Source organism: Pollachius pollachius (assembly GCF_949987615.1).
Source record: "Pollachius pollachius genome assembly, chromosome: 3".
Taxonomy (NCBI): Eukaryota; Metazoa; Chordata; class Actinopteri; order Gadiformes; family Gadidae; genus Pollachius; species Pollachius pollachius.
The window spans coordinates 12953058-12975634 of record NC_136936.1 but is presented as its reverse complement, the minus strand read 5'-3'; the positions used below and the strand labels follow the sequence as shown (position 1 = coordinate 12975634).

Below are 22577 nucleotides of genomic sequence, written 5' to 3'. Positions count from 1 at the left end.
TTGTTATAGACATATAGTTTTTATTACCGATACGTTGACTGGATGACCGTGCGGTTCAGAAGATGTATATTTGTGAAATACCTGTAAAGACCTCAGAAGTCCTATTTCATGTTTTTTTTTTTTTTTACAATGTCAGAATTGTTTTCTTTTTTTTTAACTCTTGAACAAATTAAACAGACAGGAGTACTATTATGTGTTTTATATAATTATATCACATACATTCAATTATATTGATTTTCAGTTCTATTCCATAATATTAGAGATAAAAAAGGGTTACCATGGATGCTGCAGAATAGGAGAACGGTTTGGGCTGGTGACGTCTGGAAAGCGATGTGTGTGTGTGTGTGTGTGTGTGTGTGTGTGTGTGTGTGTGTGTGTGTGTGTGTGTGTGTGTGTGTGTGTGTGTATGTGTCTGTGTTTGTCTGTGTCTGTTTGTGTGTTTGTCTGTGTGTGGAGGAGAGAGAGATTGGTAATAAGGTAAATTGTAAAAAACCCTGGTTGTATTAAACTCGGTCATGGTAATTGCGTACAGGTAGAAATTCATCAAAGATGACCAGCTTTAGCACTTTTATGCAGACCTCAAAGAGGTTATAAAGGCAAACACAGGTCAAAATTATGCAGTTGCAAGAAACAAATAAATAAATATAAATTATTTGAAATAGTTTAAAAAAATCTTAATTTTGTTTTCTATAGCTTTTACATATATTGTACAAGCTATATATTGGCATCATATTTACAGACATTTTATTTAAATGTTCAAAAGATTACCAGGAAACCGGTCTCACTGGTGAAAAGAGCTCTCTCTTAGTTACCCTCCATTCTGTTATCCCCCAATCCTCAGATGGGTTAGCTGTCTGCCAGCTGGATAATGCATAGATCTCTAGGCTATGTAAACACTCACACCTGTTGCTGTTCATCTTAGTTTGTGTCTCTCCGGAACCATTAAAGGGACAGTTTCTCATTAGTATAACAAAATAGAAACATGCTTACATTTCTTTCGATGTAAAGATGTCATGTGGATACCTTCCACAATACGTTCTGATGCACATCTGTAATGGCACGTCCAATAGTGCTGAAGAGAGGTATCAACACCATGGCTGTATCTATCAGCTCACACATAAGCCCCCCTCCCATGCTGGTCTTAGCGAGAGGAAGGCGAGGCAGAGCATGAGACTTTCTGATAACACCGAGGGCCTCACTGGAGTATGGGAGGAATAACTTTATTCCCGGCCAGCAAGATGGAACTGTGTTGATAATGGCAAGCCGACCCAACATTGTAAAACATAAAAAAACTATGTTTCAAATAAGCAAACTGTCCCTTTTAATGCAATATATTGTGACTTTCTTTGTAAGTCGACGATGGATGAAGAGAATTTTTTTTATTCTTGGCCTCGCACAGACTTCTCTATGGGGTCTATAAGTCCACTTATGTGTGTATGATTAACAAGTCAAGACCATGTGCCAATTCAGAAATTATTACTCTCTGTACACGCTGCGAGTGCAAAGGCTATTCCTTTAAATCTTTTTTGGATCAAATTCAGTTTTCGGTTGTAAACTTCAAATAATTGCAATGGTGAGGGCTAGGTTTATACTTCATATTTCAGGTTTAAAAAAAGATGACAGGTTAGGCACTACTGTACGCCCAGAAGTAAAGCAACATATTATTTTACCATCACAGATCCACAGGACTACTTCCTGGAGTGCGTAATGTTATTGTGATGATCACCTGTTACATATCTGTTTAATGGCAACAATATAAATGCTGTAAATATCAAAACTTTTAAAAGCAGACTTGATTGTCTCTGTCATTATTACATAAGAAAATATGTCAACTTTTCAGATTCTTCATTGTATGTGAAGTGGTTGCATTTAGACCATTCAGTTGTTTTATCTTTTTTTCTTCTTTAGTTTTATTTCTTAATTTTTTCTAAGAAACCCCATTCCATTTCATTTCAGGGGGTGATACAACATGATGTGTATTTACTGCATATATGATATACAAGCAGTAATAGAAAACCAAAATTAGCCTGAAATATATACGTGATCCTGTTTATCATTCATGTAAAGATAAATATATTTTTTGGTCAAGGCGATGCAAGCATTATTGATCTTGTTCTTCAGGTATGTTACAAAAAAATGTTGAACAAGGCATTTTGGAAAGAAAACACAGAAGAAAATGTGACTTTTTGGAATAAATCTGGTGTAAGACTTGACTACCGTCACCTGCCTCCTTCTTATCCTTACAACTCACAGGGGAACTGGGGATAAGGGTACTAAAGAACTCTACGCCATAAGCTATACACTACTATACAGAAAAATAACTAGGATAGTGTCGTGCCTTGGTGTTCAACTCCCATCCAAACCATATCATGGTTAAGCCCCAGTGCCTGCAGCATACATATAAACTTCTAGCTATATACCTAACAATCACCTGTTACCTAATGACATGTATCTGACTTCCCTCCGAGTTGTTTTGGATTAAAACGTTTCCCAAGCAGCTAAATAGCCTAGCATAGTTGCTCTGCTCTCTGACTTCAAATGTTTTCGCAACCCAAGAGAACCAGGGGGTTTAGCTTTTACAAATTATAAACTTACTTGTGCAGCACTTTTTGTAGTGTATGCTTTGATTGTCCTCAACCTCACTTGTAAGTAACTTTGATTGACTAAATGTAAAATGTTAACATGCATTATTTCCCTGGCAGTTTGTCAGTTTAAAGGTCTGTATCTCTTGAGAACCAGAGGAAAGAAAGGCATAATTGTTACATTTACATTTAGATTGAACATTTATCAGCATTTGTCCCTGTGAATAGGCACTCTCGGAAAAAGGGATCTTTGGGGTTCCATATCATAATTAAAGGTTATACAGAGAACCCGAATGTTTCTCTATAGAATTATCATTCTTAGTGTGCAGCTTACACCAGGTTCATAGAATCAGGCAGGTATTATCATGTCACAAATCAGCTCCCATTACATTACTTTAATGGAAAAGGAGAACAGAGAACTAAACCAAAGGTAAGCTGTTAATACAACATTATATACAGAATGGTAATATCATTATATCATACTAACATAACATATTAGGTCTAATATCAAAATACTGGAAACTTGTACAGTCTTGACGGCCAAAAGATCTTGCTCCGTACTTTTATAAAATTATTGTATTTATTTTTTTAAAATAATAATCAATGGCCTATTTATAATTACAATAATTATTTTGAAAATCATACGTGTGAGCAAGTGCTGCTTTCTCGCGTGAGTTGATGTCCGGGAGCTCTGCGCAGTGAGAAGTGCAGGTAGTCCGCCATTGCTGTATGATGAGCGACTGAATTTGGCATATTGGCTGTCAACAATAAATTGCTTTGCGGGGACACGGACCTAAAAGGAGGGTCGATTGAAAGCCACATCGGCTGCTCCGTAAATAGTATAAGTCCCTGTCCCTTTTCGAAGAACACTTTCATGTAAATAAGGAGTATAGTGACGAAGTTACCATGTCCACTCTCAGCAAAGGCGGTCCCAAGAAGGATACCAAGATGAGGATACGGGCCTTTCCTGTAAGTACACACCGCAATACGTGCTCCGTTTGCGGCCAGCAGCTGACTCGATGGCCGTGGTCTCGGTTGCTTTTAAAATGCTAACATGTTGAACAGCTAACCAGTAAATACGGCAGGCTGAAACCAGTCAACAAAACGGCAGGAGTCAAAGCCACCGTCGGTCAGTCTTTTTACTCGGGAGTAGACAGTGTGGTTTGCTAACTTTGTGACTCATCGCACACCCAGTGAAATGTGACATGTTAGTGAACCTGCTTTAAGTTACTTCTTTCAATTAGCACAGCTAGCTCCGTTTTTTTACACAGCAAGTTTCACTCTTACTCGCTTTCCAGACAGTCAATGAATGAGAGTCCCCTCACAACACGTTTCCATTCCCTTCATGTAGTGAGTTCTCATCATGCATGTACGACATGTTTTCAATTTAGTGTTTCAGAACATGTGTGTGTTGATTAGCACAGTCACACAACCTCTGCCTACGTATTTGTATAACCTGTTAAAAGTTGTGTTTACGCGGAAGTATGTTTGTATTTTTGCATTGTTTTAGATTAATCAGAGAGGAATGGTTCTACATGGCAGCGGCATTCGTTTCTTTTGTGTCTGAGTCATGCCTGGAGTTCTTCTAAATGAGATGACCTAGTTTCCTATACAATGTGGATTGTGGACGGCAGTTACTTGTTGAATATGCTCTCCCCCGACATGTTTGGTTGTTCTTCTGTGAGTATTGTATTTTAGGTTTGTACTATCAGAAAGAGCTGTGCTTAAACCCCCTAAAAGATGCCCAGCCCTTTTTTTTTTTCATTGTTTACAGAGATATTGCTATTAGAGGATCGTTTTGAAATATATGTGTTTGGGCTTGCCTGACATTAAGGAGCCACCTGCACTTCTACTGAATCCCAGAATTGTGTTTCACGTGTCCTTGTCTTCCTATGGTTGATATACACCCCAAGAGACTGTTGACAAACAATGATGGATAAAAGGCCCTTACCTGTGCTCTCTTAATTGCTGGTCAGTGAGGGGGATGGAATGTCACCGCTTCCTTATACAATGATTGATGTTAAACATGTTTTACCTGTGGTAACCCCTGATTACTAACTAAATGGATACGCCCTGATATTTTCCATCATGTTGGGACACTTGTTACCATACCAGATCCGTTTCTTATCAATTGTCTTTTTATTTTCCTTTGTCACACTGTTTCAGTGGACCCCACAATGTTCATTTTTAAACAGCAGTTACATTAAAACCCTGAAACACCAAAAGTTATGAAGAGCATTATGCTGTCGACCGACCTGATCGTCTACCAGACTCAATAGGCCTAATAAAGTAAAGGATTTTATGAGTAATAAAAAAACATTACACTATGGAATTTGCCACTGCAAACGTTTCATCTATTAAGAATTGTCATACCTTTTTTTGATATATATGCTATGTAAGGGAAAATTTACAGCGAGCTGGTCGTTATTGCAAAATAAAACCTGAAGGGTGATTCAGTTACATTATCCCACTATTTTTACAGCTACTCACTAAAATCAATAATTTCACCCAAAGAAATAACCCCAAAGCGATTTCAATGCATTGATTGCTTCAAATAAGAAACATAGTCTGTTCCATTCTACGGTTGAAACTGCGTCCATAACAACTTAAACTCTAGTCTTTTTAAGATTAGCCTACTTTGCGGTTAACTGAACATTTCCATTGATTGAGAAGTGAGACAAGGTTAAGGAGACTTCTTTGGGAATATTGACATTGACATTCCTTCCTGCAGTGGATTTGCAGATTCATATGATCCAGTTCCTTCAGAGTCTTTGATCAGAACTGCGACCATAGCAACGGTCTGTAATGTAAAGCAGTGTTCTGCTTTACTCACAGGTTAAACTAACAGAACAGAGAATCCAGCGTTAAAGAAAGCCTTGTGTCAAACATTGTAACACATAAATACATACATTTACAAAGAACTGGACTGTAGGTAAGCATGCACTATTTATTTAAGTATAGAACAAAAGGGCCACTGAAGGGCTTGTGTTGTTACACAACTGTTTGTTCTTGGTCCAAATGACAGAAGGATGGTCATCTTCATCTCAATTAGAAACGCAAATACTAATGGACCTTGTCTCTCTGGAATTTATTATCTGTATCCGACCCAATCGAGTAGATCAATAGGATATAATATAGATAAATAGTGATATTTCATGGTAACAAAATAAGATTGCTACAATTATGACTCTCTTTCCACACCCCGAGCCCTGTTTAGCATTGATCAGATGATGAAGGCTTAATAGTAACTTATGTTTTAGTATTGATGTATAAAGTGATGTAGAAAAGAATGAGCATACAAAAGAGTGGCAAAATAACATCCATAAATAATTGCGGCCAAATAGTAAAATATTACTTTTTTTTTTATCCGAAAATATTATACTGGGTTTGCTTTATTTGGACTAAAATAATTAAAACACACTATAGTTTATTTCTGAAGGCATACTTAGCTGTCAGTATCAGTTGATTTAATGGTGTTGACTCACCTCCATAGAAATTATTAAACAACCAATATCAAATATAAAACCACATGTAAGGGTCTTTAATGCATTTTGTATTTCTTGAATGGTATCCAACTGCTATTTTTTTTTCTCTGCTCTCCCAAGGTGGAATTTAAGTGCTTATGGAACACATAAAGCAGATTAAAATGTGGATATGATATCCGTGGGGACATTGTCCAGGAAAAATATATTTATTTCTCTCACAGGTCTGCCCTCATGTGCAGAAAATTCCACTGTAATTTCAAGACACTAGATTTCGATGCCATGACAAAGTATGGTCATTGAATTCATCTTGTACTGGCACATTTCTCTGTTATAAGTAGCCATTGTCCAAATGATCCAGCCTATTCTGAGGTTAAAAAGAGAAACGCGTTAGTTGGCCCGCAGGCTTTCCTTGCATACAATTTGGGTCTACAGTTTATATATATATATATATATTTTTTTTTTTTTGTTTTTTATAAATTAATATTACTTCAATATGATCAGTTATGTTGCTACACATTGACAAAGATGTGTTTTGTGAGTTGTGTGAAAGCAAAGAGAAGATGCAGTATATTCTTTGGTAAGAGGAGGCAGCATTTAATCAGAGGCTTGTTTTCACATTCTGGTACTGGGTATTTCCTCATCAGTTACTTCAGACTCAATGGAGGAGGGACTGCTTTAAATGTGAAGCAACACCAAACCACTCCATAATAGATGGCTAAAGCAATTCCACAAAACCTGTTTATCGTGGGTAAGAGAGGGAAAATATGAATCAAATATGTTGCACTGCTATCGTTTTGTGATTACTTTGGGCTATTTTTTCCCTCATTTGTGATTGAGAGAGGTTGGAAAGGCGAGTTATCTGGGGTGAAAATACTGCAAACAATAGCTTCTATTTCTCGCTCACATCTCTTGTCTTGTGCTTTTCCCCATTTTTCTGCTCTTGGCCCCTGCTGCAGATGACCATGGACGAGAAGTATGTCAACAACATCTGGGACCTTCTGAAGAACGCCATCCAGGAGATCCAGAGGAAGAACAACAGTGGACTGAGCTTCGAGGAGCTGTACAGGAACGCTTACACCATGGTGCTCCACAAACACGGGGAGAAGCTCTACACGGGCCTGCGGGAGGTGGTGACGGAGCATCTCATCAACAAAGTAAGGCCACTGCACATCAGTCCTCAAAGGATTTGCATAGTGATGTTTCACAAAGCAGGAACAGGAACAAACATTGTTTTTTGAACACAGGCTTTTCCTGCCTGCAGATTAAACGGGATTCACATACTTGCAATGCATGATCTTGCTGGTTAAGATGACATATGATTAATCAGGTCTAGGTATTTCAGTGATGAGAGATGTTGTTTAACTGGTTGGAACGTATGTCAGCTCGCAGTGAGAAGATATTGGGTCCAAACCCTGCCGTGGCCATGTTCACACCATTTACTTATGGCACGAGAATAGTGTTTCTGTATGAATGTATGTATGCATGCTCCGAGGAACAGCTAATCGAATGTGACGCCCTGGACCCCAAAACCCTGGCTAGAACTGAAATCATACGAAAAACGGAACGCCAGTCACATTCCACAGTTATGCGTCCCAAGTTCTAATATACACGGAAAGCACACACTCGGGTTACCCTCTTGGCCCCGGTCGCACCGACACCTCTCCACTATGCTTACACCCAACACCTGTTACACCTTACCCTGGCCAGACAGAGCACAGTGAGGCGATGATGCATCACCACCAGCACCTCCAGGTGTAGGAGGAGGAGGAGGAGGAAGCGGTGACGGAGGGAGGCCTCCGTGCCCTTTGAGAATCTCAGTCCAGCGAGAGGCGACGTTCACAGTGCTGAGTCACTCTGCAGTGGTTCCTTTATCAAGTCTGTATGTACGCTGAAAGTGGAGAGGGAGAAAAGGCTGCAGATCATAAAAGTACTTTCAACACGTACAAGAAAGAAAGCAAGCAAGTTGGAATCGGGTCTTGCTCTCAGGGGATATATAGAGTCACACTATATTTCCCCTGTCGGGGCTGCTGGACAGTAATGGACTGAAAAAGGGCACTAGCAGGAAGGGAAAGGTTGGCCTTGACGGCAGCTCTGAGTATTAAATGTTGTCATAAAACGTATATGAGTCCATCTAATGTATGGTAAAGGAGTCGTACCTGTTGAAGGGTTCACATCATGACAAAAGGCCACCTTTCAGAACTGGATTTGGGATGAGGCCATTTAAAAATGGTGTTTAATGTCAGCCAACCATTCTCAATATAAAATATTATTTCCTGATTATAGTGAAGACAAGGCAACTGGACGTCTGTAAGGGTTCTACATCTCTGTCAGTGAAACTCAGACACATACTTGACACTCACACAGACACAGGAAGTGTGTGTGTGTGTGTGTGTGTGTGTGTGTGTGTGTGTTACAACCACATAGTGTGATAATGTAAATGTTCTTCCACTTAAGGTACGGGAAGATGTCCTCAACTCTCTGAACAATAACTTCCTCCAGACCTTAAACCAGGCCTGGAATGACCATCAGACAGCCATGGTTATGATCAGGGACATACTCATGTACATGGTGAGTGATAGTCGAAGTGGACTCAAAAATCGAAATAAAACACTCGTATAAAATACAATTGAGTCGCTCATTCTGGGGTTCCCTGTGTCCCTGTCCTCAGGACCGAGTGTACGTGCAGCAGAACAACGTAGAGAACGTGTACAACCTGGGCCTCATCATCTTCAGGGACCAGGTGGTGCGCTACGGCTGCATCCGGGACCACCTCCGGCAGACCCTGCTGGACATGATCGCCCGCGAGAGGAAGGGCGAGGTGGTCGACAGGTGGGCAGAGAATCAGCTGGAGCGTGGAATCAAGGAAGGGATCATTTGTTATTCAGTTGCTGAGTAACCACTGAGACTTGCCAAGCCCGAGCATACGCGATCTGATTGGATGACGGATCCGTCGCTGCCTGAAAAGTTGAAAATTTTTCAACTTTCTTGACGGAGCCGACGGATCCAACGGAACGGACGGATGCACAATGCATTGCGGCTCCGCCCCATTCAAAGTCAATGGGATCCGTCCGTTGACGGATGCAGTGGGCAAGAGGGGTTAGATTGAATCTATGGAAGATGAGCGCTTCGCACATCTATTCATAATTATATGGGTCATAAGTATTTAAACCCAGCAAGACTTCACTTGGCTGGTATAAGAAGGCAAATTGCAAAGTTGAACGACTGAATTTTAGGCCTGAAGCTCTCTTACATGCTACAATGGCTTCTCTCACCAGCAGCTCTCGTTTTAAGTGGTTCTATTATTTTGGTTTTTTTTGCTCAAATCCCATCAAATGCTATATACCCCGGATAAATGTCAGGAAGGTATGAAAAAATTGATACCGCCCAAGCCTATTCCTAAGAGCAACTATTTATAACTCACTTGGCGTATTCAGATCAATAAATGCTTAATTTCAGTGTAAGAATCGCATTGTATTAATTAAAAAAAGCAGGCATTCATGCAAGTTCTTACACTTAGTTATAGGCTAATTTGGCTGTAATGACCATGTGCATTTTGCTCAGTTGATGGTGGTGTCAATCGTGCAAATGGGGTGGATACCAGTACCGTCCTTCCACCGTTCCACCATCCAGCCCCCCTCCCCCTCGAAACCATTTTGGTTTTTCACTTCATTTTGGGACTCTTGGTACCATTATAGTGGTTGACTTCTACTGCTGAGTTGTATGTGTGGCCTCCAGCAAGGTCAGGAGAACAGAATCCGTACCCTTTGCCGTTTTGGTAGTGGCTATACATTACTGATGGTTTTCTTTGTCTGTCCTCCAGGGGCGCCATCAGGAACGCCTGCCAGATGTTAATGATCCTCGGGCTGGAGGGACGGTCTGTATACGAAGAAGACTTCGAGGCGCCGTTCCTAGAAATGTCTGCAGAGTTTTTCCAGGTTTGTGTGTAAAATAAATGAATGCAAGGGAGATAAGTACATGACTCAAACCTTCAAAGCACACAGATGGCCTTATTTAGAGAGCTCTGCTCATCACCCCAGAACTCATCACATTTGCCTCCCTCCCCCGCCAGATGGAGAGCCAGAAGTTCCTGGCGGAGAACAGCGCCAGTGTTTACATTAAGAAGGTGGAGGCGCGCATCAACGAGGAGATCGAGCGAGTCATGCACTGCCTGGACAAGACGACGGAGGAGCCCATCGTCAAGGTGGTGGAGCGGGAGCTCATCTCCAAACACATGAAGACCATCGTGGAGATGGAGAACTCGGGCCTGGTCCACATGCTGAAGAACGGCAAGACGGAAGGTCGGTCGGTGGAGCCTGGCACATTTTTATCTGATTTCGTAGCTCCCCATGTGTCCTCGTTTATTGTCGCTGTTTCCCATTGTTTCTCATTATGAGTCATGACTGCAGGGCTGGCTCGGTGTTCACAAAGAAGTTTCACATCAACATGTTGTCCAGCCAATGATTGGTATCCGTTTGGATTCTCTTCTCGTCTATTAATACCGATGCAATCTGTGTGCAGACCTGGCGTGCATGTATAAGCTGTTCAGCAGGGTGCCTAATGGACTGAAAACCATGTGTGAGTGTATGAGCTCCTACCTCAGAGAGCAGGGCAAGGCTCTGGTGTCGGAGGAAGGAGAGGGCAAGAATCCTGTGGACTACATCCAGGTAAGGGACATTCTCCTGCCAAAGAAGCGTTATCTATGTCTGGCAGTATCCATCCGCTTTGGCTTGGGAGTCGCAGCATCGCACAGGATTGACCGTCTATCAATTCTTATAAGAAGCATTGCATAGGAATATGCACAGCCACATATTCACACTAGGGGGCAGCATGTTGAAAACATATTTGCACGTTAACTATGGCGCATTTTTTCATTTTCTAACCCTATTGGATTCGTATTTCTTCTTTACTTTGGCCAGGGCCTGCTGGATCTGAAGACGCGCTTCGACCGCTTCCTCCAGGAGTCATTCAACAACGACAGGCTCTTCAAACAAACCATCGCTGGGGACTTTGAGTACTTCCTCAACCTGAACTCCCGCTCGCCCGAGTACCTGTCCCTCTTCATCGACGACAAGCTGAAGAAGGGAGTGAAAGGGGTGAGTGTTCTCCACGGGGAAACCTTCAGTCAACAGTGTGTGTCATTCTGGCACAGTGTAAAGGTCTAGATATGGTAACACTACGGTAAGTTTCCCAGTGGAATTGTTTATATCTGAGTGCTTACAAAGAAAGTATGCCTAACTGTGGTTCTATGCTACCATCACGGCCCTGGAAGATATATTTGAAACATTCCAATACGTGCTTTGTACATTGCTTCGTTTCCTCAATCGAAATCTGTCTGCAACCGTGTCCAGCTGACGGAGCAGGAGGTGGAGTCCATCCTGGACAAGGCCATGGTGCTGTTCCGCTTCATGCAGGAGAAGGACGTGTTTGAGAGGTACTACAAGCAGCACCTGGCCCGTCGGTTGCTCACCAACAAGAGCGTCTCGGACGACTCGGAGAAGAACATGATCTCCAAGCTCAAGGTGAGGAGGAGAGGACACCCGTGTGCCCTGGAACGTAAACGAGCCTATATTCTATATTCTTATTCTTGGTGTTGCGCATCCTGAGTGACAAGAGTGAATGACCTTTCCTGTGCGACTAGCCGCCTGTCACTCAACCATTATCTTTGCCCCAGACGGAGTGCGGCTGTCAGTTCACCTCCAAGCTGGAGGGCATGTTCCGGGACATGAGCATCTCCAACACCACCATGGACGAGTTCAGGCAACATTTACAGACTACAGGGGTAAGAAAGCGCTTAATCTGACTAAAGTATTGCAGTGCGGCCCTCTCCTCTTTTTTCCCTCATCATAGCAGTTTTTGCTTCACCTGTGCTCCCTAGGCAGTGGTTGTCCCGCGACTTGACATTTCAATGAACTATATGAATCTCTCGCACTTGTGCCTGCTCTGAATTGCTGCCACAGCAGTTCCGTATTGTACAGTAATACATAAGACAACGCACAACGCTTTGACCTCCATCCGTTCCTAGTCCCTTTTATAACCAAGTCCTCACTCATATGATTATGGTTATAAATGGTTTGAAACGGTTGTAAACATACAATCCCTGCAGGACTTCAGAGGCTAAACTTGTGGTTTTGGTTTATTAGAAGAGCTCTAGCTTTTTCTGCGTGGCTAGTCCCAGTGCAAGGTGCATGAGGATGTCTTTGAAATGGCCGCTCCCACTCCTCATGCCTCTCTACCCCGTGACTGGTTCCTATGGCGAGCTTTCAGACCAGCACTTATGTAGTGGACTGCAAGTCAGGAGCCGGTCCCAGAAGGTCATGAAAATGTTGTGTGTGTGTGTGTGAGTTCAGGTGTCGTTGGGAGGAGTGGACCTGACGGTGCGGGTGCTGACCACGGGGTATTGGCCAACGCAGTCTGCGACGCCAAAGTGCAGTATCCCCCCGTCGCCAAGACACGCATTTGAAGTCTTCAGAAGGTCAGTCTGTTATCTAACCGCTGGCAGAAGAGGCTCTTGGCAGCACAGACGGGATAAACAACTTTGTTTTCGCGAGATGCAAAGTGGCAATTAGGAAGTAATGAAATGGAACTGCATGCCCGTCTGTGGGTTTTTGGTTTCAAAATAAAGGATAACTGCTTAATTGAATTGAATTCCAAATTGGTGAGCTACCTCGCTTCCCCACATAACTAGGTTAATGGCTATTCCCTCTGGGTCCTCCTGTAGGAAGGTAACAATCCTCCCCATCCATGCAGTCTATTTAGGATCAATGGCTTGCTAATGGTCTGTGTCGTCCTGTAGGTTCTACCTTGCCAAGCACAGCGGCAGACAACTCACACTGCAGCATCACATGGGCTCTGCGGACCTCAACGCCACCTTCCATGGACCAATCAAAAAGGTATATAACACCGTCTTCACATGGGGAAGATATGCACAGCCGGGTTAAAAAAACAATGGATTCAAGAAAAGGGCAGGACCTTTTTAAGAAGTTTGTGGAATGAAACTACTCTAGCTTAAGGTTAATCATATATACAAGTACATTCAAGGATGCTGTGTTTGTTGTCATTCTACCCAAGGTTGTCACTCTGTAGCGCTGACGTGTCACATGGTGCATTACGCTTGTGATTCCTTTGTCAAATGTTTGTGCACAGTGTGTTACTAAAATGAGTCTAGCTTTAATTCTAAGCCGCAGAGCTTTAATTCTAAGTTGACTTCTTTCACACTTTCCCCACATGTTGATAAATTGGGGGTGCAAACCTGCCAGTTGCACTTTAACAATTGGGAAATGACTCCAAAAAGACCATATGACTGAGTTAGTGTTTCCCATTTCCTCAAGGAGGACGGGTCAGAGGTCGGCGTGGGAGGAGCCCAGGTAACTGGCTCCAACACCAGGAAGCACATCTTACAGGTGTCCACCTTTCAGATGACTATCCTCATGCTGTTCAACAACCGAGACAAGTCCACGTTTGAGGTATGGGAGGACGCTTCGTTGGCTTACTGCCAGTACATTAGGGTTTGATGCTATGAGCAGTAGCGCTTTCGATGTACGCAACCCGCCGGTTTTACTGATGGCCCGATGTTGCGCGCTCACGCCGTTGCAGGAGATCCAGCAGGAGACGGACATTCCCGAGAGGGAGCTGGTGCGGGCGCTGCAGTCGCTGGCCTGCGGGAAGCCCACCCAGAGGGTGCTCACCAAGGAGCCCAAGTCCAAAGAGATCGAGAACGGCCACGCGTTTACAGTCAACGACCAGTTCACCTCCAAACTTCACAGAGTCAAGATCCAGACAGGTAGACTGGACTTCCACACAAAGTTGGACAGCTACAAAACATATAAAGACCTGGACATTCCACGATAACAGATTCTAAAAGGAAAACATGAAGACTAGCTGCAGAGTAGCTATAGTTATTAGAGCAAGTGTTTGTATATATGCAATGATTATTTTTTTTGTTATATATTGGATAATATTTTGCAATTTTACAGAATCTTACAAAGGGTCTGATGTATGATCTAAATATAGAAGTATAAAGGTTTTACCAAAACAGCTGTAGTGGTAAATCAGCATATTTGATCATATGGAGATTTGAGGTCTTAACAGTCAGTCAGGGTGTTTACCTCTCTTGTCATGTTGTCGTCATGACTCCTAGTGGCGGCTAAACAGGGGGAGTCAGACCCTGAGCGGAAGGAGACGCGGCAGAAAGTGGACGACGACAGGAAACACGAGATAGAAGCCGCCATCGTCCGTATCATGAAGTCAAGAAAGAAGATGCAGCACAACGTACTGGTAGCAGAGGTCAGTTAACACACTCTCTAGGCTCCGATTTGCAAAAGCCTTTGTTTTCATAAGTTTACCAAAACTTTGTCTGTATCCTTTGGGAAATAATAATCGATCAAGCGAATGAATACTGAATGCTGAATATGTATTTTCTCCTTCTCTCTTCCTAGGTCACGCAACAGTTGCGAGCACGATTCCTCCCTAGTCCTGTAGTCATCAAGAAGCGCATCGAAGGACTGATTGAGAGGGAATATTTAGCACGAACGCCGGAGGACCGCAAAGTATATACCTATGTAGCATAAAAAGAATCAACTGACAAGTCAAGAGAAACTGAGAGCCTTTTCTTTTCTGTGGACTGCTATGTGGTTGAATGAACTCGAAAAAGAGCTTTCATCATTGATTCTGGGAAACACTGAGAAGCTGGTTTATTTTTGTTTGGGTTTTGTTCTCTTCCATTAAACATGTAAGCAAAACTAAAACCAATCAACAGACCTGACAACTTTCCAACAATAGTTTGATGCTATTGGCACAGAGAGTTGAAGGTCGAGGTGATAAAGTTGTGTTACCGTCATGTTTCTAATGTGGCCTTTTGAGACAATTGGTTCAGTGGGTCTGCCACTTAATCTACTGTTCTGTTGATGTAGAGGAACAGGCAGAGTGAATATAAGAGATGTTGTGGAGGGAGGGGGCTTTTGTGGAGGCTGTGAAAATATATAAATTTCCCACCCAACCCACAATTTAAATGTTGATGTTAGATGTGTTACATTTGTGTTTTGTGGCACCACGATGGCTTTAGCAGGTTATCGACACGTTTTCACATTCTCCTTGGGGTTTTATTAAATTCAAGGAGAAACGTTGCACACCCTACAGACCTGTGTTATAATAGCATTGCAATACAATGTTGACTACTTCCAAGGAGATAGCTCAATTCAATTAGACTTTCCAAGTGATTTGTCTGTTTTTCTTTTGTTCCTTTTTCCGTTACTGGCTTAACAGATTGTACCTCATGCAAGTCCAATGTTTTATGCCAAATTCCAATCCAAATTCTTGCCACTTGTGTTGGTAGTGAGAGCTGTAGGTATATGGCATGCATTCTATCATACTGGGTCAATGGGGCTGGGGCTGCTAATGACCTAATGCCCTTTAAGTGGTGTATGGTCTCCAATAACACCTCCTCTGCTGGAATAATGGCTCCACAATGGCCCAGAAGATTCTCCTGTCTGGAATGTCCCCCGTCCCCCACTTTAAAGAATTCAAATGGAACTTTGTTTTGCCATTCTCAGCTGCATTTGGAATGGATGGAACGATGTTTTAATGTGTACAAATTGTAAAATAATTGTTGTACTCACTGCAAAGGTGGAGTGTACAGGGCCTTGTTTTCATCATATTAAATGTAGAATAAATGAAGTCATGGAGTGCTTTTTGACCGAAGCATGAAGAAGGCTATACGTTTGCAGTGTTTGGGTTAAAATAATTACGTTTCCAAATAAAGAAGATTCATGGGTTCTAGTAAAAAGAAAAAGGTATAAGAATCCTGATTTGACAAGGATTCAGGAATCTATATAAAACCCTCTTAATTTTTAACACGCACACCACAAAGTAGGCAATACAGTGTTGCTCGACATATTCCAATCATTATTGCCCAATGTGCAGTATCTCATCCAACACTGACCTTGTGAAGAACACTGAAAATCAACTTTGACCGGAGTTAATGCTCTCAAGGCATTAACAGATTATGTCCTCAATATTCAAGGTTTAGACACCCCCATCCAGTCCACTAACGTTAGACTTACAATTCTGTTCAACCCTTCTGGGCTCTTCTTTGTCCTTTCATATTGTTCGACGGCTGCCATCTGCTGTTTTATTATAACCGGCTTTGGCTTTAGAACGCCCAAACATCCACGTCCCGGTTACACAGTGTGAATCCCATTGCTTTTACTTGTTGGAATTCATGGCAATGAGAAAAGCCTCTGTGTTTTTGTTGATTGACCCATATGTAAATTGTTGCCGGGATAATAAACCTAACGGTGCGTGTTTGCCTGGTGACGTCAGCGGACCAACTTGAGACGCCGCTCTGCGGTCTGGACTGAGGGGCGACGACCCAGCCTCCCTGGCTCTCTGTAAAACCTAACGGGATGCGTTGTATCTCACGGAAGCCGTGGCAAAATGTTACTCGTCTCGCATCCCTGTGGGTTTTCCAAGGACGCCACTTAATGCCCTATTCCCTCGGACGATGATACGAAGAGCGAGTTTGTTTGAGGAAGTTGAAGATGAGAACGTGGACTCGGGAGCCGAAACAGCCGAGTGAGTTAGCCGAGCGGCGGCTAAGGCTAGCGAACTTTAGCCGTGCGCTTTCATCCGTTTGTTGTGATTGTGTTTAGTGTCTCTGTATCGACGTTGCTTTGGTTATTCAGCCTTTTTGAAACGCAATGTCTCTGCTATGATAGTACACCAGTTGATCCTTTTCCGCATTATTTATCTTTTACACATTTGGCAACAAAGATACTTTGTTGTCATGGCGACCAAGGCCAGTTTCCAAACCAACCACAAGATGGTGACAATATAATGTTCCCTGCATTGTTTTTATTAAGGGACGCGTCTAATTGAATTCCCTCTAGACTCTTCATAATACCCTATGATCTTTTCCTCTTTAGATCAGATAGCAGTAAAATGCCGTCGTCCACCAGTAAGTATGGTTCCTTGCAGCATAACTAAATCGAATCGATAGTATGCAAATGTAGCTTCATAGCTGTTTCTATGATTGTTTGATTTACCCCCAACCCCCCTCCAGAAGAGCTGAGGGCCAGGCGGTTGAAAGAGCAGCAGCAGCAGGTGTTTCTGGTGAACCTGCACCTCCTGGCCAACCCTGGAGACTCTCTGCTCCTCCAGCACACCGCAGACCAACTGCTCCGCTGGCTCTGCCCTAGCCTCCGCATCTTCCACGTGTCCGAGAGGGCGTCTCCCCTCCGCGAGTACTCCCGTCCGTCCCGTCTGGGCCCCCTGACAGGTAGTAGGGATCTTTCAGTCGTCTTGCTATTAGAAAGAAAAATAAATATATGAAAACGTCGATTATATAAATTAATTTTCAGCTTGCGCTATCTTCACATTTGCACACAAATGCTAAAAATGTTGATGTTAAAGAAAATATATGACTAATAATGTCTGTTAAATAACAGTTCACGTGAAATGTATATCAGCACTTTATATCCAGTATATCTTTGGATATCAATATATATTGACAGAGATGCATCTACATTCGGAGGGCTTAACACAGACCAAACCCCAGCACCCTAGCAGCAGAGCCTGCGTTGAGCTGTGCCGTGTCTTGCGGCTGCAGGCTACCCTTCCCTGGCCGTCACCTTCTTCCTCCACGAGGTCTACGGCGAGGAGAGGATCCTGCGGGTCCTGGACTTCTTCCAGCGCCCTCCGTGGCAGTACCACCACACCGAGAGCTGCGGGAGCCAGGGCGGCGGCGGCGGCGGCGTCCACATGGACTCCCGCAACCCCCCGACCCACGCCCCGATGAGGCCCTACCTGCTGCCCAGCCGCGACTTCTACAGCCTGGGCGCGGGGATGCCCGTGTGGGGCGTGCGGCCGGTGCACTGCGGGGGCGAGACGCTGCGGGTGACGCTGTTCAGCGCGCACGACAACTACGAGGACGAGGTGCGGCTGTACGAGACGGTGCTGCAGCAGCGCGCCGAGGAGCAGAAGACGGGCTTCTGCTGGTTCACGCTGCACACAGGCAAGCCTCCCGGGAGCACATCCCCTCATGTCGTCTGTACCCCCCCGGCGCTCGAGCACAAGGGGAAATCAAACCAGCACCGCTCTCAGCAAACGGAGCACTGACATTTCGAGTTCATTGGTTAGAGGTTTCCTAAAATTACGTTCAAGCACAGTGTCTGACATGGATGTGACGTCAGCTACAGTGAGTTAGTGGATGGCGTTACCCGACGTGTCTGCACAAATTCACTGTCCTTGACGTCAGATCAATTGAATTAGCTGAGGAGGTAGGGGTTATGTATTTTTGCTCAAGAGTTCACAGGTAGGCTGCAGACTTTGGGGATTGAACCCAGTATCCTTCGGCTGGGTTGTCGGAACTCACTCACTTTCGTCTTCCGTCTCCCCCCCCCCCCCCCCCCCCCCCCCCCCCCAGAACCAGGACTGTGCCTGCAGCTGGCCATCAAGCAGCTGGCCCCGGGGGTCCGGGTGGAGCCCTGCTCCTCCGCCGTGCTGCAGTTCAGCGTGGAGGAGGTGGGCCAGCTGGTACCCCTGCTCCCCAACCCCTGCACCCCCATCAGCACCAACCGCTGGCAGACAGAGGACCTAGACGGAAACAAGATCCTCTTCCAGGTAGGCCAGTCTTCAGAGGGGTGTGGAGTGGAGGAAGTAGGAGTCATGTGATTTATAAGGCCTATTTATCTCGAGGCTCGGTTAAGAGAGGAGCGACACAATGATCAATGTACACCTCGTCCTCTGACACAGTTCCAACATAAAGAACCAAATAAACGCATTAATACCCTGTCCATGTTCCGATCCCCAGTCCAAAGGTATTGTGTTCGAACATTTGTCATTTAATAGAAATAGGAAATATGTTGAAGTAACTTTTATTTCCCATGATGTTTATGAATGCTGGTTGTATAATGCTAATGGTCATCAATTATGAATAATTGTACACTTAACTCATTTCATCTGATTTAAAAGGTACTGTATATTTAAGTTTTATCGCGAGTAAAACTGGTAAAGGCTCTGTATAAAAAAAGGTTGAGCACATTCCAGAAATACAGTTTTGTTCTGTCACACTGTAATTTCACATTTAACACACTTAGGTGTGTGTGTGTGTGTGTGTGGGGGGGGGTGTGTGTGTGTGTGTGTGCGCGCAACCACTACGTTTTCTTGATTTATGGCAGACAAAATGGTTAGTCGGGGGATATTTGTCTCCTGTAGCCTGGGGTAGATCTAGGGTTAGCAGGGCGAAGGCGGTGGCTTGGTGGCTAAAACTGTTATTTTCTGGCGACATGCACAGTCGGAAATACTACATTTCTTCTTCATTGTCTTCTCTTAAACAGCTGAATCTGAGGAGAGGGGATTTCTGGCCTAGTTTGGTGGGTGGCCCACCTTCAGAAGACTGGGTTGAGATTAAAACAATAGTTTTAGATGTAATGCATGGTACATGATGGCTTGAGGGGCAACACACTCTTTAATTTTCTTTTGGAATTCTTTAGTGACGTCAGAACTTTGGGTGAAAGAAATATACATTCCATGAGGCCATACATAAAACAACACCGTTAAAGTCTAGAAAGAAATGAAAAGGTCAGGAGCCTCATTTTCAACGAGACAAAGTAAATGCATGTCGCGTGCGCACAGAACAAGGTAAACCAGCCATATGTGGGTGGTATGACAATCCTGTCAAAGTTGCTTACCTCGCGTTAATCTCCCAATCCGGAGGTGTAAATCATAATCCCCCTCCCCCCCCTCCCTCTGTCATGCAGGTTAAAACCTTGGCCCTACCCCAGCGACCTCTGACCTCCGCCTTTGCACTGAGCTGCTCCAAAAGCTCCCTGCTCGGGCTGCATCTGAGGGGCTCGGGCCACGCCCCCCCCCCCGGCCAGAACCCCGGCCTGCCCGCTCCCTCCGGTACCCTCGCCCCGCCGGCCCGGCCCGGGGGCAGGACAGGTACGGGAACCAGGGACGACAGCCTAGTCTCACGATTCAGACTTTAGTATATTATGTAAGGGATAATGTATAGAACGCCGGTCATTATCGGGAAATCAAGCCCCGACAGGGAGAACAGGACTTGCTTCGCCGTGAAGGGGCTTATTTTCGATAATGACGAGCGACGTTCTATACATTATCCCACTTATTACACGGTTACTTGCCAAAACGGAAAAATAACTTCACACAGCGTGTGTTTCGCAGTGTTGATCAGCAGAGATGTAGTCCGCCAAAGACGTTGACGTCGCTTAGCAACCAAGTATGCTGGGGTTGATAAGTTACCAGACTACCTGCGGAGTGATACAAAAGACGGCAAAAAAGTCCACTTTCCTTGACAGCGGTCATTATATGCTTAGCAACGGTGAATTGTCCAAAAAAAATTCACTGCCGGAAGTTGTGAAGGCCTATGCAAGTGGACGGAGCGTTCCGCAGCATTGAGAAGCGCCGTGTAATGAATAATAATCGACAGCAGAAAATCGCCTTTCCCCTTGGGCCTCTGTAAGCGTTGAACTGGTTGAAACAGTGAAACACAAACTCAGCCAGCACTTTTACACCTTCCCCGTCGAGACGAAGACAAGCTAAAATAGGACCCGTCTACTACCCTATCTCTCTCCATGCGCTTGAATTGAGCCGACAATGTTTTATTCTGGGTCCAGTGAACTTTATTCTCCATCCATTGAAGCTTGATAAATCCTCGACAGAGACAACGTTGTCTGCGACCTTGGAGATCGGAGGAATCGAGTCACAATCGATCAAAGTGCCGACCTCAATAATCCCCGCCCGACACATGCTAGAGATTTATTGTAGGGTTAAAGTGGTCAACTTTGTTCCCCCTCAATGCTCGATCAAGCCTGACAGCATATATCGGGGAGCGAGCGGCGCCTTTCTTTTATTTATGCGGTGGCCGATGTGAACACAACACAGCCTGACCACACCTATTATGAATCACGCCGCTTGACCTACTGTTTGTTTTGTTGCTGTTCCATGTGATGTCTGTAGGTCACCGGCTGTCCGTCGAGCAGTGCAGCGAGAAGCCGTACGGACGAGGAGGAGGAGGAGGAGGAGGAGAGAGCCAGGTCCCGGACAGCTGCTGCAGCACGCCTCCGGGGAGCTCCTGCTACTCCTCCCAGCGCAGCAGCCCCGCCCTGCCCCCCTCCTCCACCTCCTATCCCCCCGACTCCCCCCTGCGCCCCTCCATCTCCCGCTCCCTCTCCCACCTCCTGCTGGAGGAGGAGCGGGCGGAGGAGCCCGAGACCAACGTGGACACGGGGGCCGCCGTCTCGCGGCTCCGCTCCCCCGACGCCGGCGGCGGGCCGATGAGCCGCTCCTCCTCCTGCTCCTCCTCCTCCTGCTCCTGCTCCTGGTCGGCGGAGCCGCAGCAGGAGAGGAGGCCCCCGGCCGTGGGCGCCTCCTCCGCCCTGGAGACTCTGGCCAGGGAGCTGAGCGAGTGCCTCCCCAAGACACGCGCCACCCCCTCCCCGGGGCCCTCCAGGACGTGGGGCCCCGCCGGTTCACCGGGGACGGCAAGGGAGGGGTACGCCCGCAGGACGCTCGGCGCCGGCCAGAGCCCCTCCAGGCGCCCCCCGGTGGAGACGGGCAGGACTACGGCCGAGCTCGGTCACCACAAAGCCCAGACGGCGGGACACGGCCACGAGCCGATGGACGAGTTCTTCATCTGAGTACTGAGCGAGGGGCCGGTGCCGGAGATATCAATGAGTGAGTCGTCCTCGTGAAACCATTCCACGCGTCGGTGGGGAAGAGAGATGAGCCCTCCACACTTTCCCTGGAGTGAAGATATACATTTGAACAAAAAGCATTTGCTGCGGGAGCCGGACAAATGAGCAGAGGCCTGTGGTTACAGTTTAGCCACCATGGATAGTTTTGACAGTAACGTGTCGTTTTATGTAACGTGTACTTTGTTGGCCTTTAATATTGCCACATGTGGTGTCTAATGTTTCGCTTTTTAGAAGTCATAATCATGTTTAATGTCTTGTGTTTTTTATGTGTATTTATATCAGGGTTTTTTTTACTATGTTTGAGCCACTTCAGATGGACAACGGTAGTCCCGGAAAAAGCTGGCAAGGAAGGAAATGTTTTAACTTATTTAACATAAGCCAATCATACTTAACAATCCCGGTTGGTGGTGATCTTTTGGTTGAACCACAACTTTGATGATCTTGGTGTTATTAGGCCTTTCAAAGTGTCTAATATTGTGATATCTATACATATGCTAACCCCTTGAAAGCACAGGAGACCTGTATCCTCTGTAGAAGGTTCTGCAGTGAGTTTGGTTACAGCAGACTGAATCACCCATATGGCACTATGTACTGACCGCGTTTAGGTTTTTATCATTCTTAACATGTAATGATGTGTTCTTTTATAGTCGTTGCCAAAGAACATTACTGAAAGCCTGTATCGATATTACTGGTTAAGAATAAATATTTATTGGGTCTCTCATATGCAATTAAATGGTCTCAATAATGTTCAGGCGGTGAACGATTACGTTTAGTGCTTATTATCCAACCCCCTTCTT

General features: G+C 44.8%; 2 protein-coding genes across 3 annotated transcripts; both read left to right on the top strand.

The window, feature by feature from the left end:
• Positions 1 to 3305: 3305 nt before the first annotated feature.
• cul3b (cullin 3b) lies at positions 3306 to 15729 on the top strand. 2 transcript variants are annotated; one of them, XM_079733688.1, is made up of 16 exons: positions 3306 to 3551; positions 7024 to 7221; positions 8522 to 8635; positions 8736 to 8896; positions 9888 to 10002; positions 10137 to 10365; positions 10586 to 10731; positions 10984 to 11160; positions 11416 to 11586; positions 11739 to 11846; positions 12415 to 12539; positions 12861 to 12957; positions 13399 to 13530; positions 13661 to 13847; positions 14205 to 14350; positions 14503 to 15729. In XM_079733688.1, the coding sequence occupies exons 1-16, from the start codon at positions 3489 to 3491 to the stop codon at positions 14632 to 14634; spliced, it is 2301 nt and encodes a 766-aa protein (XP_079589814.1). In that variant the 5' UTR covers positions 3306 to 3488; the 3' UTR covers positions 14635 to 15729. The 2 variants fall into 2 exon arrangements, with proteins under 2 accessions (XP_079589814.1, XP_079589813.1); XM_079733687.1 differs by having other exon boundaries at positions 13396 to 13530.
• Positions 15730 to 16565: 836 nt separating this feature from the next.
• On the top strand, positions 16566 to 22350 carry fam124b (family with sequence similarity 124B; the record flags this gene model as incomplete). The annotated part of the gene is made up of 7 exons (XM_079731488.1): positions 16566 to 16636; positions 16987 to 17018; positions 17124 to 17339; positions 17670 to 18074; positions 18486 to 18682; positions 19822 to 20005; positions 21044 to 22350. 7 exons carry the CDS (start codon positions 16566 to 16568, stop codon positions 21721 to 21723), a joined length of 1785 nt encoding a protein of 594 aa, XP_079587614.1. The 3' UTR covers positions 21724 to 22350.
• Positions 22351 to 22577: the final 227 nt, after the last annotated feature.

Bases quoted from the DNA above. Each gene is read 5' to 3' on its own strand.
- cul3b (XM_079733687.1), top strand. From the start codon at position 3,489: ATGTCCACTCTCAGCAAAGGCGGTCCCAAGAAGGATACCAAGATGAGG. The intron at 10,732-10,983 runs GTAAGGGACATT...TACTTTGGCCAG, and splicing joins ATCCTGTGGACTACATCCAG to GGCCTGCTGGATCTGAAGAC. The intron at 12,958-13,395 runs GTATATAACACC...CATTTCCTCAAG, and splicing joins TCCATGGACCAATCAAAAAG to GAGGACGGGTCAGAGGTCGG.